General features: G+C 43.7%; 1 protein-coding gene across 3 annotated transcripts in view; it reads right to left on the bottom strand.

Annotated features, from left to right (window-relative positions):
* LOC127647077 (discoidin domain-containing receptor 2-like) overlaps window positions 1-13501 on the bottom strand; it is a 60915-nt gene that overhangs the window by 18310 nt on the left and 29104 nt on the right. For all 3 annotated transcript variants that reach the window (XM_052131162.1, XM_052131160.1, XM_052131161.1), the window contains exons 3-8: window positions 12062-12164; window positions 11256-11487; window positions 9994-10141; window positions 8486-8588; window positions 7063-7246; window positions 2139-2379 (exon numbers count right to left, since the gene is read on the bottom strand). In XM_052131162.1, the coding sequence (XP_051987122.1) occupies window positions 2139-2379; window positions 7063-7246; window positions 8486-8588; window positions 9994-10141; window positions 11256-11487; window positions 12062-12164 (1011 nt within the window). The remainder of the gene's footprint in view (window positions 1-2138; window positions 2380-7062; window positions 7247-8485; window positions 8589-9993; window positions 10142-11255; window positions 11488-12061; window positions 12165-13501) is intronic.

Below are 13501 nucleotides of genomic sequence, written 5' to 3'. Positions count from 1 at the left end.
ACATTCAGGCATCCAGGGATATAAACTGCTCTGATTTACAGGAGCTTGCCCTGGGCCCAAAGGAGAATGAACAGTCTGTTCAGCTGGCGTGACCGTAGACCTCCTTGATGGTTTATGTAAGAGACTACCGCTGTGTTGTCCACACGCACCAAGACATAGCAGCCTCTCAGATACTAGAGGAAGTACTTCAAGGCCAGAAATACAGCCATCAACTTACAACCCTCCCATTCCCCTTGAGCTGAACGACCACTTAAGACCACTCCCCTGCCCGTCAGGGAGGCATCTGTCGTTAGCAGCTTGCGACGATATTTACGATAGTCGAATATGTCGATGTTGAAGGCACGAAGACACAGGAAGTATCAGTTTCCTCCATGAATGAGAAAGCTCATCATGGAGGTCATAAAAGAAAGGAAGGGATTGATGTAGCATTCCCTTCCCTTGGCCACCAGACAGAAATCTGTCTTCCAGCTAGGAGCATTTGGGGGTCTCTTGTTCACGTGGCCAGTCTAGCTGTAGTCTGGCTATCGCCCGAGTAACCACCTCGAGCAATTCCTCAGCCGCTTTATTATCGTGTGAGGAACGCTCAGAGGTGGGTAGCTCAAAGTCTGCAGACTCAAGAGATTCGGCGTCCACCTCATGAACCGAAGAGGCGCCGGAGCGCTCTTCAAGATCACTAGAAGGACCGGCTGGATCTGGAGAGAGAGCGAGCGATAGGGAAGGACCCGTCTCTCGCTCCTCGGCCAGATCCATACGAGAGCCCCATGATGGAAGAGTGGGCGTTGACTCTCGGAAGTAAGTGAGATGAGTGCAAAGCATTTTGACTGAAAGCAGATCACAATGCTCGCACTCGCCCCGCCCGAACCCAACGCAAAAGCAGCATGCTCTTCCCCCCAAACAAACAAAACAAAACTGCTTGCTTTGTTTATCAGTCATTTTTTCAAGTCAAATTCATTGACGTGTTACACACACATTCACAGCTGGTCACTCCTAAAGACGTTTCCAAAGCGCTAAATCAGCACAGCATCAAAGTGTAGCTTTTTCTCACACACACAGGATGAGCTGATGCAGAGCAGCAGATGGCATTTCAAAGTTATGAAGGATTTTGTACTTCTTCAAGAATGAACAAAGTGGCGTTGATGAGTTTGCATGTTAGTGTTGTAACTGCGCAAATTAATAATTAGAAATGGCGACGTTTATTATACAATTTCTCTGTATGCAGTCTTTCATTCAAGCTGTCAAAGCACAAAATGACATACTTGTAAATTAAAATACATTGTGTAGGCTATATGAAAGATACATATAAACAATATATCATCCAGTGATGGCTTAAGTAAATAATCTTTGTACTTTGATAATGATTTGGGTCAAATTAAATGGAAAATTATGCGAATTGCGCTTTTGTTGCGCTTTGTGGCACTTCAGAACGCTAATCGTTGGCGTTGTGTGCGTACTTTGTAGAAAATAATAGTTTCAAATTTAGAACACACCATGTCATCTGCTAGACATGTCCAGTGTGCGACCCCCTTATCATCAGGAAAATATTCCTATTATCGATGTGTGAAAAGGGCACTGATCCAAGACTAATGAACCCACACAACAAAGTCGGCACATTGTTGCTCCCAAATCAATGATATCAGTGGTCAAGCTTCAACATTTTTCAAACCAAAAAAAACCCTTGGTGGATAGAAAGACGAAACAAGGACCCTTGTTACATATTGTATAAATTGATTGTTACTTTAAATGTAGCCTGGCCTATAATACTATTTTTACAATAACATATACAGTATACTTTATTTTGATGCTTGCATTCCAAAGCCATTAATTGGTAACTATGGAATACAGAGTCATACATGTGCATTACATTTTTATTTTAATTTATGCAATTTAATGTAGGAGAGACATTGAAGCACTTTGCTGAACTTAAGCAATAGTTGAAGTTGACTTAATATTGTATTTTTGTTTAATGCATATTTAATTTTTTTGTATGAGATTAAACAATAATTTGTGGTCCCCCTGTTAAAGAACTCCCTGTTAAAGTTTGAGTTGTTGTATTTCTAAATTGTAAGTCCCTTTGGATAAAAGTGTTGAAAAAGAATATATGTAAATGTCAAAACACCATTTAGGGGCCATTTACTAACCTGACTGGAAGGTGATTTCACTGAACATCATCCAGATATCGGAAAAGTAGTATTGGCACTTAATAGCACTGGCCATGTGATTGTAAAGTGAAACGGTAACAAAGCGGGCACTAGGGTTAACATCGTCCATCACAGGGCTGAATGAAATGGGTGTGGCCTCCCAGTCTGACTCAGACCGGAAATAACACACCACCTTTTGGAAGGTTTTCACTCTTCGTGAGAACATGTTGTTGCAGTGTACCTGTTTTGGGATTACAAGGGAGAGAAAATAAACAGTATAAAGAATGTATGTCTGTTTGAGGAAACTGCAAATAATGAAAGAAAGGGTGTCTTACTGACAACATTTAAATGGAATAATTTACTACATAAAAGCAAGACTATTGTTACACATGTTTTGTAACTAGATAATATTTGCCATGTGTACATTTATTGTAATACCAGAGGAGGTCTGGCTCCACCAGTTGAATCTGGTTACTTTCAAGATTCTTAAACACCTTATGGAGTTTTTTTTAATAGTAAAGAAGTGTTAAGTTTTCTCTCTATTGGCTTGCTCACATGGTTTTAAGATATTAAAATATTTTTAATCAGGAACTGAGGCACTAGGTAAGTCGTTAAGGCATCACCATGGCAACAAATGCCTTCAAGTTATTACAACACACTCTGATGCCTGCATAATGAATTTCCTCACACATTTCAAATACTAAGTTCATTCTTAAGAATTCTGAGGTCGATTACAGGAATCATAGATTGCACTTTTAACAACACACCCTCTGTCACGATCCCCTGTTGTCCTCACTGTGTCCTCTGTTTCTCTAGTCACGTTCATGTCACGTTTCCATGTGGTCCGTCCCGTGTTTTCTGTTTCACCCTCACCAGTCACGTTCCATGTCACTCTTCCTTGTTATCAGTCCCGTGGTTTCTGTTTCTCCTAACACGCTCCCTGTCATTTCTTCCTTGTTGTCCGCCTGTGTTTCACTGTCTCTGTTAAAACTACAATTCCCTTCTTCCTCACTCCTCATCACCGCTGTCACAGCGTTATTGTCCGCACCTGTTGCTTATTTTGTTATCACTGTGTCTGTCTACTTAAACCCTGTTGTTTCCTCTCTCCGTTGTCGATCGTTACCGTTTCATGTTCATGCCTTTGTCAGTGTGTGCTATCTCTTTTCGTGTTCGTTCAGGATTACCCCCTGCTGTTCATGGATGTTTGTCAACTCGTGTTCACCCGTGTGTGAGTTTGTGTTGAGTTTACTTTTCCCATTGCGGACCCTTTTATTTGTTCCAGTGTTTTGTGTTCATCCTATTGTTTATCTATTAAACCGCTTTTGGATCCGAATTCCCTGTCTGCCTTCTCCTTTCCACATTCGTGACAGAACGATCGACCCCAATGGATCCAGCGGCTTTCTTCGTGGGACTGACGCATATGGAGCTAAACATCCGTGAGTTCTCCCATTTTTTTATCCTGCATGGCCGGCTACACCAGTTGGGATGACAACCTCCTGAAGACCGTCTACAGGATTGGGGTACCTACACACCGGTGTTGTGTTTTGCCGGAGATTGGAGACTACACCTGGCAGGAATACGTGAGTCTCGTCGTGGAGGAATTCACTGCCGGGGAACCTCCTCTCTCGATCCCGGCTCCCGCCTCTGGGCTCTCTACGCCTGCCCCGGTCTGCGAGCCGGTGCCCACGCCTGCCCCGGTCTGCGAGCCAGTGCCCACGCCTGCCCCGGTCTGCGAGCCGGTGCCCACGGCCCCGGCCTGCGAGCCAGTGCCCACGCCTGCCCCGGCCTGTGAGCCAGTGCCCACGCCTGTCACTGTGAGCGAGCCTGAGCCCACGCCAGCCACGGTCAGCGAGCCTGAGGCCACGCCAACCACGAACAGCGTTCCAGCATTGTCAGCCTCATCCGCCCGGAGGAAGAGGAGAAAAGGAAGGGTCTCTGCTCTCCAGCCTCCATCTACCGCAGCTCCGTCCCCAGAACCCCCCGTGGCTCGGCCCCCAGCGTCCAGCGAACCCAAGCTCGCGCATACCACGGTCAACCAGCCCATGCCTGTAGCCTCAGACGTCAGTGAGCCAGTGCCGATAGCCTCAGACGTCAGTGAGCCAGTGCCTGTAGCCTCAGATGTCCCTGAGCCAGCGCCTGTAGCCTCGACCGTCCCTGAGCCAGCGCCTGTAGCCTCGACCGTCCCTGAGCCAGCGCCTGTAGCCTCGACCGTCCCTGAGCCCGCGCCTGTAGCCTCGACCGTCCCTGAGCCCGCGCCTGTAGCCTCGACCATCCCTGAGCCCGCGCCTGTAGCCTCGACCGTCCATGAACCTGCGCCTGTAGCCTCGACCGTCCCTGAGCCCACGTCTGTAGCCATGACCGTCCAACCGCAAACGCCTCTCGAGCTTTCCAGGCCTCCGCCTCTCAAGTCTCTCGAGCCTCCCAGGGCTCCTCCTCTCAAGCCTCCCAGGGCTCCTCCTCCCGAGCCTCCCAGAGCTCCGCCCCTCAAGTCACTCGAGTCTTCTAGGGCTCCGCCCCTCAAGCCTCTCGAGCCTTCCAGGGCTCCACCTCTCGAGCCTTCCAGGGATCCGCCTCCAGAGCCTCTCAAGTCTTCCACAGCCCTTCTCCCCGAGCCTCCTACGGCTCCACCTCCAGAGCCTCCTATGGCTCTGCCTCACGAGCCTCCTACGGCTCTGCACCCAGAGACTCCAGAGCTTTCTAGGGCTCCGCCTCTCGAACATCCTACGGCTCCACCTCTCGAGCCTCCTACGGCTCCGCCTCCCGAGCCTCTTACGGCTCTGCTCCCAGTGACTCCAAAGCTTTCTAGGGCTCTGCCTCTCGAGCAACCTACGGCTCCACCTCTCGAGCCTCCCCCAGCTCTGCTCCCATAGACTCCCGAGCCTCCTACGGCTCCGCCCCTAAAGGCCCCTACGGCGCCACCTTCCTCGGCTCCGCCTCCTGAGCCTCCCTCGGCTCCACCTCCAGAGCCTTCCAGGCCTCCGCCACTAGAGCCTCCTACGGCGCCACCTCCATCGGCTCCGCCTCCTGAACCTTCCTCGGCTCTGCCTCCTGAGCCTCCCACGGCTCTGCCTCTTGAGCCTCCCACGGCTCGCCCCTGATCCTCCAGAGGTGTCCATGGTTCCGCCTCCCTCGGCTCCGCCTCCCGAGCCTTCCAGAGCTTCGCCTCTAGAGCCTCCTACGGCGCCACCTTCCTCGGCTCTGCCTCCTGAGCCTCCCACGGTTCTGCCTCCTGAGCCTCCCTCGGCTCTGCCTCCTGAGCCTCCCTCTGCTCTGCCTCTTGAGCCTCCCACGTGTCCATGGTTCCGCCTTCCTCAGCTCCGCCTCCTGAGCCTCAAGAGCCTCCCTCAGCTCAGCCTCCTGAGGCCCCAGAGCCTCCCTCAGCTCAGCCTCCTGAGCCTCAAGAGCCTCCCTCAGCTCCGCCTCCTGAGCCTTTAGAGCCTCCCTCAGCTCCGCCTCCTGAGCCTTCAGAGCCTCCCTCAGCTCCGCCTCCTGAGCCGTCAGAGACTCCCTCAGCTTCGTCTCCAGAGCCCCTCGCAGCTTCGCCCCCGGGAACTGTCCCTGTCCTGAGGCCGCCTCCTGGACCTGTCCCTGTCCTGAGGCCGCCTCCCAGGCCCCCTGGACCTGTCCCTATCCGATGGCCACCTCCCAGGCCCCCTGGACCTGTCCCTGTCTTGTGGCCACCTCCCAGGCCTCCTCGATCTGTCCATGTCCTGTGGCCACCTCCCAGGTCCCCTGAACCGGTCCTTGCCAAGTGGCCAGCCCCCAGGCCATCTAAACCGGCCTCTGTCCTGTGGCCACCTCCCAGGCCCCCTGAACAGGCCCCTGCTCTACGGCCACCTCCCAGGCCTCCTAAACCTGTCCCTACCTGGTGGACGTTCCCCGGGCCACCTGACCCGGTTCCCTGCACACACCCCCAGAGACTGCTTACCTGCCCTCTCGGCCTCCCTGGACTTCCTGCCTGCCCATTGTGCCCCCCTGGACCTCTTGTCTGTCCCTTGTTGCCCCCTGGACTGCCTGTGTGCCCCTTTTGCCTCCTTGGACTGCCTGTGTGCCCCTTTTGCCCCCGTGGTCTGTCTCCGTGTCCCTTGTGCCCCCTTGGTCTGTCTCCGTGTCCCTTGTGCCCCCTTTGGTCTGTCTGTTTTTCCCCTTTTCTAGCCCCTCTCTCCTTGAACATTTGTTTATCCCTGCTATTTTTCCTTTTCTATTTCGTAAGACCGTCTGGAATCCGGTCCTTTTGAGGGGGGATTCTGTCACGATCCCCTGTTGTCCTCACTGTGTCCTCTGTTTCTCTAGTCACGTTCATGTCACGTTTCCATGAGGTCCGTCCCGTGTTTTCTGTTTCACCCTCGCCAGTCACGTTCCATGTCACTCTTCCTTGTTATCAGTCCCGTGGTTTCTGTTTCTCCTAACATGCTCCCTGTCATTTCTTCCTTGTTGTCCGCCTGTGTTTCACTGTCTCTGTTAAAACTACACTTCCCTTCTTCCTCACTCCCCATCACCGCTGTCACAGCGTTATTGTCCGCACTTGTCGCTTATTTTGTTATCACTGTGTCTGTCTACTTAAACCCCGTCGTTTCCTCTCTCCGTTGTCGATCGTTACTGTTTCATGTTCATGCCTTTGTCAGTGTGTGCTATCTCTTTTCGTGTTCGTTCGAGGATTACCCTGCTGTTCATGGATGTTTGTCAACTCGTGTTCACCCGTGTGTGAGTTTGTGTTGAGTTTGCTTTTCCCATTGTGGACCCTTTTATTTGTTCCAGTGTTTTGTGTTCATCCTATTGTTTATCTATTAAACCGCTTTTGGATCCGAATTCCCTGTCTGCCTTCTCCTTTCCACATTCATGACACCCTCACACTGGTACACTTGGGAAGTCCATATGAATGAAGAGGACAGGAAGGTCAAGACACACAAAAAAAAAAACTTACCTTCATTGTGGTGAAGTTACGGGTGCGGTCAAACTCAAACATGATCTCAACATAACCATTAGCAAAGCTCTCGTTGGTCCAGCCGACATAGTCATAACCAGGCCAAACATTGTACACATGACTATGTGAGAAGTCATCTAGGCCACACATGCCATCCGTCAGTTGTCCAAGACCTTCTGTCATACTGCAAGAAAAACAAAGCCAGTATTTTTTTGTGTTTGGATGCGAGTTGGGATGGGTGTGTTTTAAAAACAAACAAAAAGTATTTCAGTATTCCCTGGTTGTCAGACTTATAGGATCTATTCATCTATGCATCTATTTTTTGACTTCAAAATCTTCAGACATGTTTTACAAGTTCGGTTCTCTGGTTTGTGTGCAGGTGTGTTGTGTTTTGTTGTTGTTAATATCTCTGTGGTGGTCCAATTGTACCAAACAAGTCTTTTTTTGGCTAAATCGTCCCATCTCGCGAGCGAGGGCAGTGTAACCGCTGCTCTCGTGCACTCTCATAAACGTGCTTATGTCGATCAAGATTTCGACAAAATTTTCAATTATGTTTTGTTTCTCACCAAACCTTATGGTATGCCTTCAGAACAAGGCATAAAGCAAATTGAATAATTTATTAGGGTTCTGAATTAATTACTTTTGTGTCCTTATGAAGCTTGAAGAGGTGTTTACCATCCACTGCCATTGTATGACATCACTGAGCAGAATTGTTTTTCAAATGTCTCCCTTTGTGTACCAAAACAGAAAGAAAGTCATATTTAAACAACACAAGTAAATTATGAATTAATTTTCATTGTTGGGTTAACTATCCCTTTAAGAGTCCAAATACTTTTTGGGGCATCTATACACTGACAACCTTAAAGTTTGTGGATGGATGCTTTAAGAATTTGCGTTGATTATCCTATATCACCACTAGATGGCAACGTTAATATTACCCTATATCTTCATTTTTCCAAGTAATGACAACAGTCTCTTCTTTTAGATTAATGACTTTGAATATGTGGGTTTTCACTTTGCGGCCTTCTGCTGGCACTGATCATCCACACATACAGGAAGGTAAACACACTTTGTACCGTGTCATGGAAGGTATTGTTCAGGGAGCAATGAGTCAAGTTCTCCTGTGAATACCGCTAAACCACTGTGACTCTCACCCATCCTGGCGCCTTACTGTTGTCATAGCAACCAGGCAATAACAAAGTAGCTCTAGTTAGTCCGTCAGTATTGTGTTACCGATCTGGGATCAAATCAGGTGAACAAGTCAGTTAAAAATATACTTACATTTATTCATTTCGCTGCCTTAGTACCAAAATGCACCATTGTATATGTGACAATTATTAGAAATTGAACTTTGAAGATAAATTGTATAATCTGTTTTCATCATCCTAATTTTTTTTCTTAGGCTTAGTACAAGTATACTAACCTGTAACTCATGGCTCCGTCATACACAGAGTCATTGAGATAAATATACTGTTCATTGAGAGTCATCTGCTGGCCAAGTGGAGCGTTATATGAAACCAATCCATCTGAAAACAGTCACAGGACATCATAAACAAATTGTTCGTCAGGTGTTCAATAATATACATTTTACAGGAGGCTCTGTGTTATGATGTAATAAAAATGTATTCTACTGCAACATGACTGTTACAAAATAATACACATTTTATCTGTATTTACAATTTCCACCACGACAATGCATTAGAACTTCACTGTAATTATGTTGGCTTGACAAAGCAAACATACTTTTATTCTACAGACATGGTTCAGTGTTTTTCCAAAATCCCTAAATCAAGATCAAAATTTTCAATTGTAAATCCTCCTAGAGCTTTTAAGCTACATACACCAAATTTACATTTATTACATTTACATTGATTAATTTGACAGATGCTTTTATCCAAAGCATCTTACAAAAGAGGAACAACATAAGGGAATCATCTTAAGGAGACAGTGGTATGAAAAATGCCATACTACAAAGTTTCACTAGCATCAGAATAGTATTCAAAACAGATTAAAGTGCAACAAGAATTGTTTTATAATTTTTATTTTAGTGACTGGTTAAGTGCTCATGGAAAAGATGTGTTTTAAGTTGTTTTTTGAAGACAGAGAATGAGTCAGCTTCACGGATGGAGTTGGTAAGGTCATTCCAAATTTGGCACAGACCTTTAGAAAATTCTGAGTCTAGTTGCTATTACTTTTTAACCTGACCGGACCAGAGACTTTTTAGCAGAGACAGGACACTTCTAAAAGGAATGGGAGAAATAGAACGCCCAATGGATGTAGAAAGGAAGTCCCGCCTTACAGTTAAAAGAGCCATTCACCTTTTAGAAATAGACATTGCCTATCAATTAACTCTGGGAAAATTGCACTTTTTTTTTATTAATCCGAGATAAAGAAACACAATTTATGATTCCAGTGTTGTCAGATTTTACTGCTGATTTGAAATATGTTCTACGAACGTAATCTTGAACAACCGTTTTTGAGATTCCGGTGTTTCACCATTCAAGTAGATAAGAGCCTCACTTTCATGACTGGGAATAGCTTCCTGAGTACGTTCCAAAGATGGCCGCCAGTGGACTGACTTGCTAGAAAAACTTTGACGCATGCGCAGTAGCTATACAAGCTGCCTATTACCCATTCAAGTTTCTAAAAACTGGACTGTCATGACTTGAAATGATTTTAGGTGCTTATAAACCTAACACTTCTTTACTATTCTCTGTGTAGTTATGCAGTGTAACTAGTGCACGTATATTAACACTGAAAATGGAGCAAAAGAAGTTAACTTTAAGTACCTAGATAATGCACTTTTTCAATGGTCAAAAAGGAGTGGATTGTTCGACACTTCATATCCACAACATATCCATTTAACACACTACATTCCGAAGGCTGACAAAATAGGTGGGAATAAAATGTATACATTTATTATTTACTTACCCAGCCATTCACAGCCGTACAGTTCCACACGCATGCAAACGTTCATGGAATGATCGATAACTGGCATGAAACGGACGAACCGTGCAATGATTGGTGGCTCCAAGTCCTTAAGCACAATGTCATAGGCGTTCCTGTTCCCCTCAATCTCCTTCACAACAGAACAAGTATTTTTATGTTGTGCTCTATGGACCAAAATAGAGCTGTATGTACATGGGTCATTGACAAATAAGGTTGTCTGACGTGATAACACATTTATTTTAATTTTTTTACCAAAACATTGATTTAATGACTTTTGATGAAAATGTCAAGTGTTGCAACAATCAAGTAAAAGGTATGAAAATAAGTTCCTTGCACCTTGAATGCTCGTGAGTGAACGCAGCTTAATCATTAATTAATCAAAAAAGCAAACATTGGTAATACTTTACAATAAAGTTTTATTTGTTAACATAAGTTATACACTATGAACTAACAATGAACAATTGTAAATATAAATGAACATTAACCAAGATTAATAAAAGCTCCTAAAATGTATAACTAATGCATTTATTAATGGTAACAAATAAAACCTGATTGGGATGTGTTACCAAAATATTATTTACAAATATAATGAATTTATGAATCATGAATATTAAGACATTTTCTTAGGTTACTCCATTTGTCCAGAACCAAATTTGCCTTTTCAAAAAAATCAAAAAAAAATCTGATGTTTTCAAATGATAACATGCATGTTGGTAACAACACCTGAATTAGATGTAGTGTACAAAAGTTATTTAAATATAATACATATTATACTGTATATTGTAATATAATATATATTATCAAAAATATTTTAAAACTGAATAGTTTCACTGTTTATTTTTTGAATAAAATAATAATCCAAATTAAAATTATTAATTGATCAAATATTATTTTAAACTACTAGAATTTCAGCTTTTAATAAGTCTTTTCTTTATTTAATTATTTAAAAATAAATTACTATATGTGAACGGTTACACCAATTTTTGCTGGTGTTTGACAGTTGCACCACTTTTTGACATTTTGGACTTTAAGTCCCAGAAAAATTATTTAAATGACTTTCAGCCCAGGAACTGAAAACATTTTTCAAGAAGTGTATTCAAGTATTTTTTTTATGTGAATTTTTGATTTTTTTAATAACTTTATAGATCAGGAGGACAAAAAACTGCATGTCATGTCATTGACCCACATACAGTACAGATGTATGTACTAGATGACTGTGACTGAAATCTCTTTGCAATGCATACCTGTTTGCCCTGCCTGTTGCGCCAGGAGATCCACCGGCTGCCATCACGGCTGTATTTGATCTTGTATTTTTGAGCAAACTCATTACCGATGCCCCCCGCGTGACGTCCCTGAGTGCCAACCAAAGTGATAAAGTGTAGAGAACGAAGATCAATTTGCAAGAACTCTTTCATATTCTCTGGTTCTCCTGGGATCTCAGGACACCACGCACCATCTCCCTCCTCACAGTCCAATCTAAAAATGTATTTATGACAATAGCAGAAATTGTGTTATTAAACAAACATTGTAAATAGAAAATTATGAATATATAAACATTACATTTTATCACTTAAACAAAAAAGTTTAAGGCTGCATTGATGCTCCTTTTATTTACACAGAACCCAAAACAGCACCAGATTCAGAGCTGCCTTTGATATTATAGGGGCTGAGGAAAGTCAAAGCTGGCATATTTTAGTTTAAATTTAGAAGTGCAGTTCATTGATTAAAAAAACGAAACAAAAAACATCAGTTTAATTTAAAGCAATCTTTTTTTTTTTTTTAGGGATAGATCTTTGGCCTCCTGACTCCATCATAAATTAGTTTAAAATTTTTAATTTTTGCTGAAGGAGAATGAGTTAATGGGAAGGCATAGATTCAGTAAAATAGCAGCAGCATTATGTATGGGGAGGTTTAAAGTAATTACACCATTGCAGTGAGGCTTGGAGGAGGCCACACACATTTCCCCAGATGTGGTTTTTCCCACAGATAACCTGCACTGTGGCTCATGGAAAACAATGATTGTGTGTGTGGAATGTGTGTGAGCTCATACCTGCCATATTTTGCTGCTGTGGAGTCAGACCACTGACTGGAAGCTGAGATGTCTTCATCTAAGATCTGTCCTATAGACATTCCTAATGGAGACCGACACACACCTGTAAAAAAAAAAAAAAAAAAGCAAGTTGTGGTTATATAAATGACTACTCCCTTTTATATGTAAATAACACTGTGAACACAAGTCCCACACATGTAGACAGTACTTAAACCGTAAAGTTGCAGTTGTTACCTTAAAATGCTATTTCTACTTGATCTGACCCTTATAACCGCACCCGAACCTGGACGTTTTATTTTGGCTTTGCTATATGCAACACATAATTTAATGTAAACCGACTAAATACTGTTCACAACACTCTATTCTGTCATTTAAGGGTTCAACCTTTGCCGCACTAAGTCCCATAACACAACAGCATGATGTTGAGTTCTGTGAAGTGCTTCTACGGGAGCAGAGCCAAGAAAAGCGCCTCTGGTAAGAAACTCTTTAAGTTTTTTAATTGAAGAGTAGAATGTCTAGTTTCATTTGATATGCCGCTTCAGTGCATTAATAAACATGATGTACACATACATGGATTTTGGGACATTAGTCCCTCAAAAATATATATAAAATCTATCATATTCTATCTATCTGAATGTCTGTGTAAAGGTCTGGACATGTAAAAGAATTGACCCCTCCGTTTTAACAAAATAGTCTTTGTGATCCTGCCAGCAATTGCAAGGATAGTGGTGAAAGACTTTTTGTCTCCATTTTCATTTTTTTTTTTTCTGTCTCTCCTCCAAATGTTTACTTAAAAGTCAAGATGGGGGAAACCTCAGAGGCTTGGATTTGGCAATGATAAGCTGATATATTCCAAAATGAACTGAATCCCCCAACAAAAAGCTCTTCCAGATGTAACAGAACAGCATCCTCCTCCCCATCTTTCTCTCTCTCGCTTTCTTTTTCTTTCTGACTGTCTCTTTAACACACATATGCACTCATGTTCAACTACAAATGCATAGACATCAGTAGGCACTCACAAAGAGAAAAGATGTCTTTGTGTTAGAATTCAAGGGCATTTTCTTAGCTTTGAGAATGCAAGCAAAGTAGTGTTAGACAGTTGACACGAGAGTGCCACATAGATAAAGGAATCACACATGTCTTGCAAATGCCCTATACAGTTTAGCTGCAGACACAAGGCCAACTATGTGTGTGTTGACATATGGTCTCATGAAGCCACAAGGAAAAGTAGTCAGAGAACTGATGTCATTTCTTATAAGCCTAACTCAAGACAGGTTAGTAAATTTATATGCTTCATATGAGAGTGTATACTCAATAATCACTTACAGTTACAGAGTCTGAAAATATCTCTCACTTCAGAAAGGTGGAAAAATACTAGTGTTGTATGAAGAGGGATGGTGGCTTTTCGTCCTTCTTACTCTCTTTCTCTTATTGGCCACT

The sequence above is a fragment of the Xyrauchen texanus genome, chromosome 7 (genome assembly GCF_025860055.1).
Source record: "Xyrauchen texanus isolate HMW12.3.18 chromosome 7, RBS_HiC_50CHRs, whole genome shotgun sequence".
Lineage (NCBI taxonomy): Eukaryota > Metazoa > Chordata > Actinopteri > Cypriniformes > Catostomidae > Xyrauchen > Xyrauchen texanus.
The sequence above is the reverse complement of the archived record's forward strand: the minus strand, read 5'-3'. Positions and strand labels throughout refer to the sequence as shown.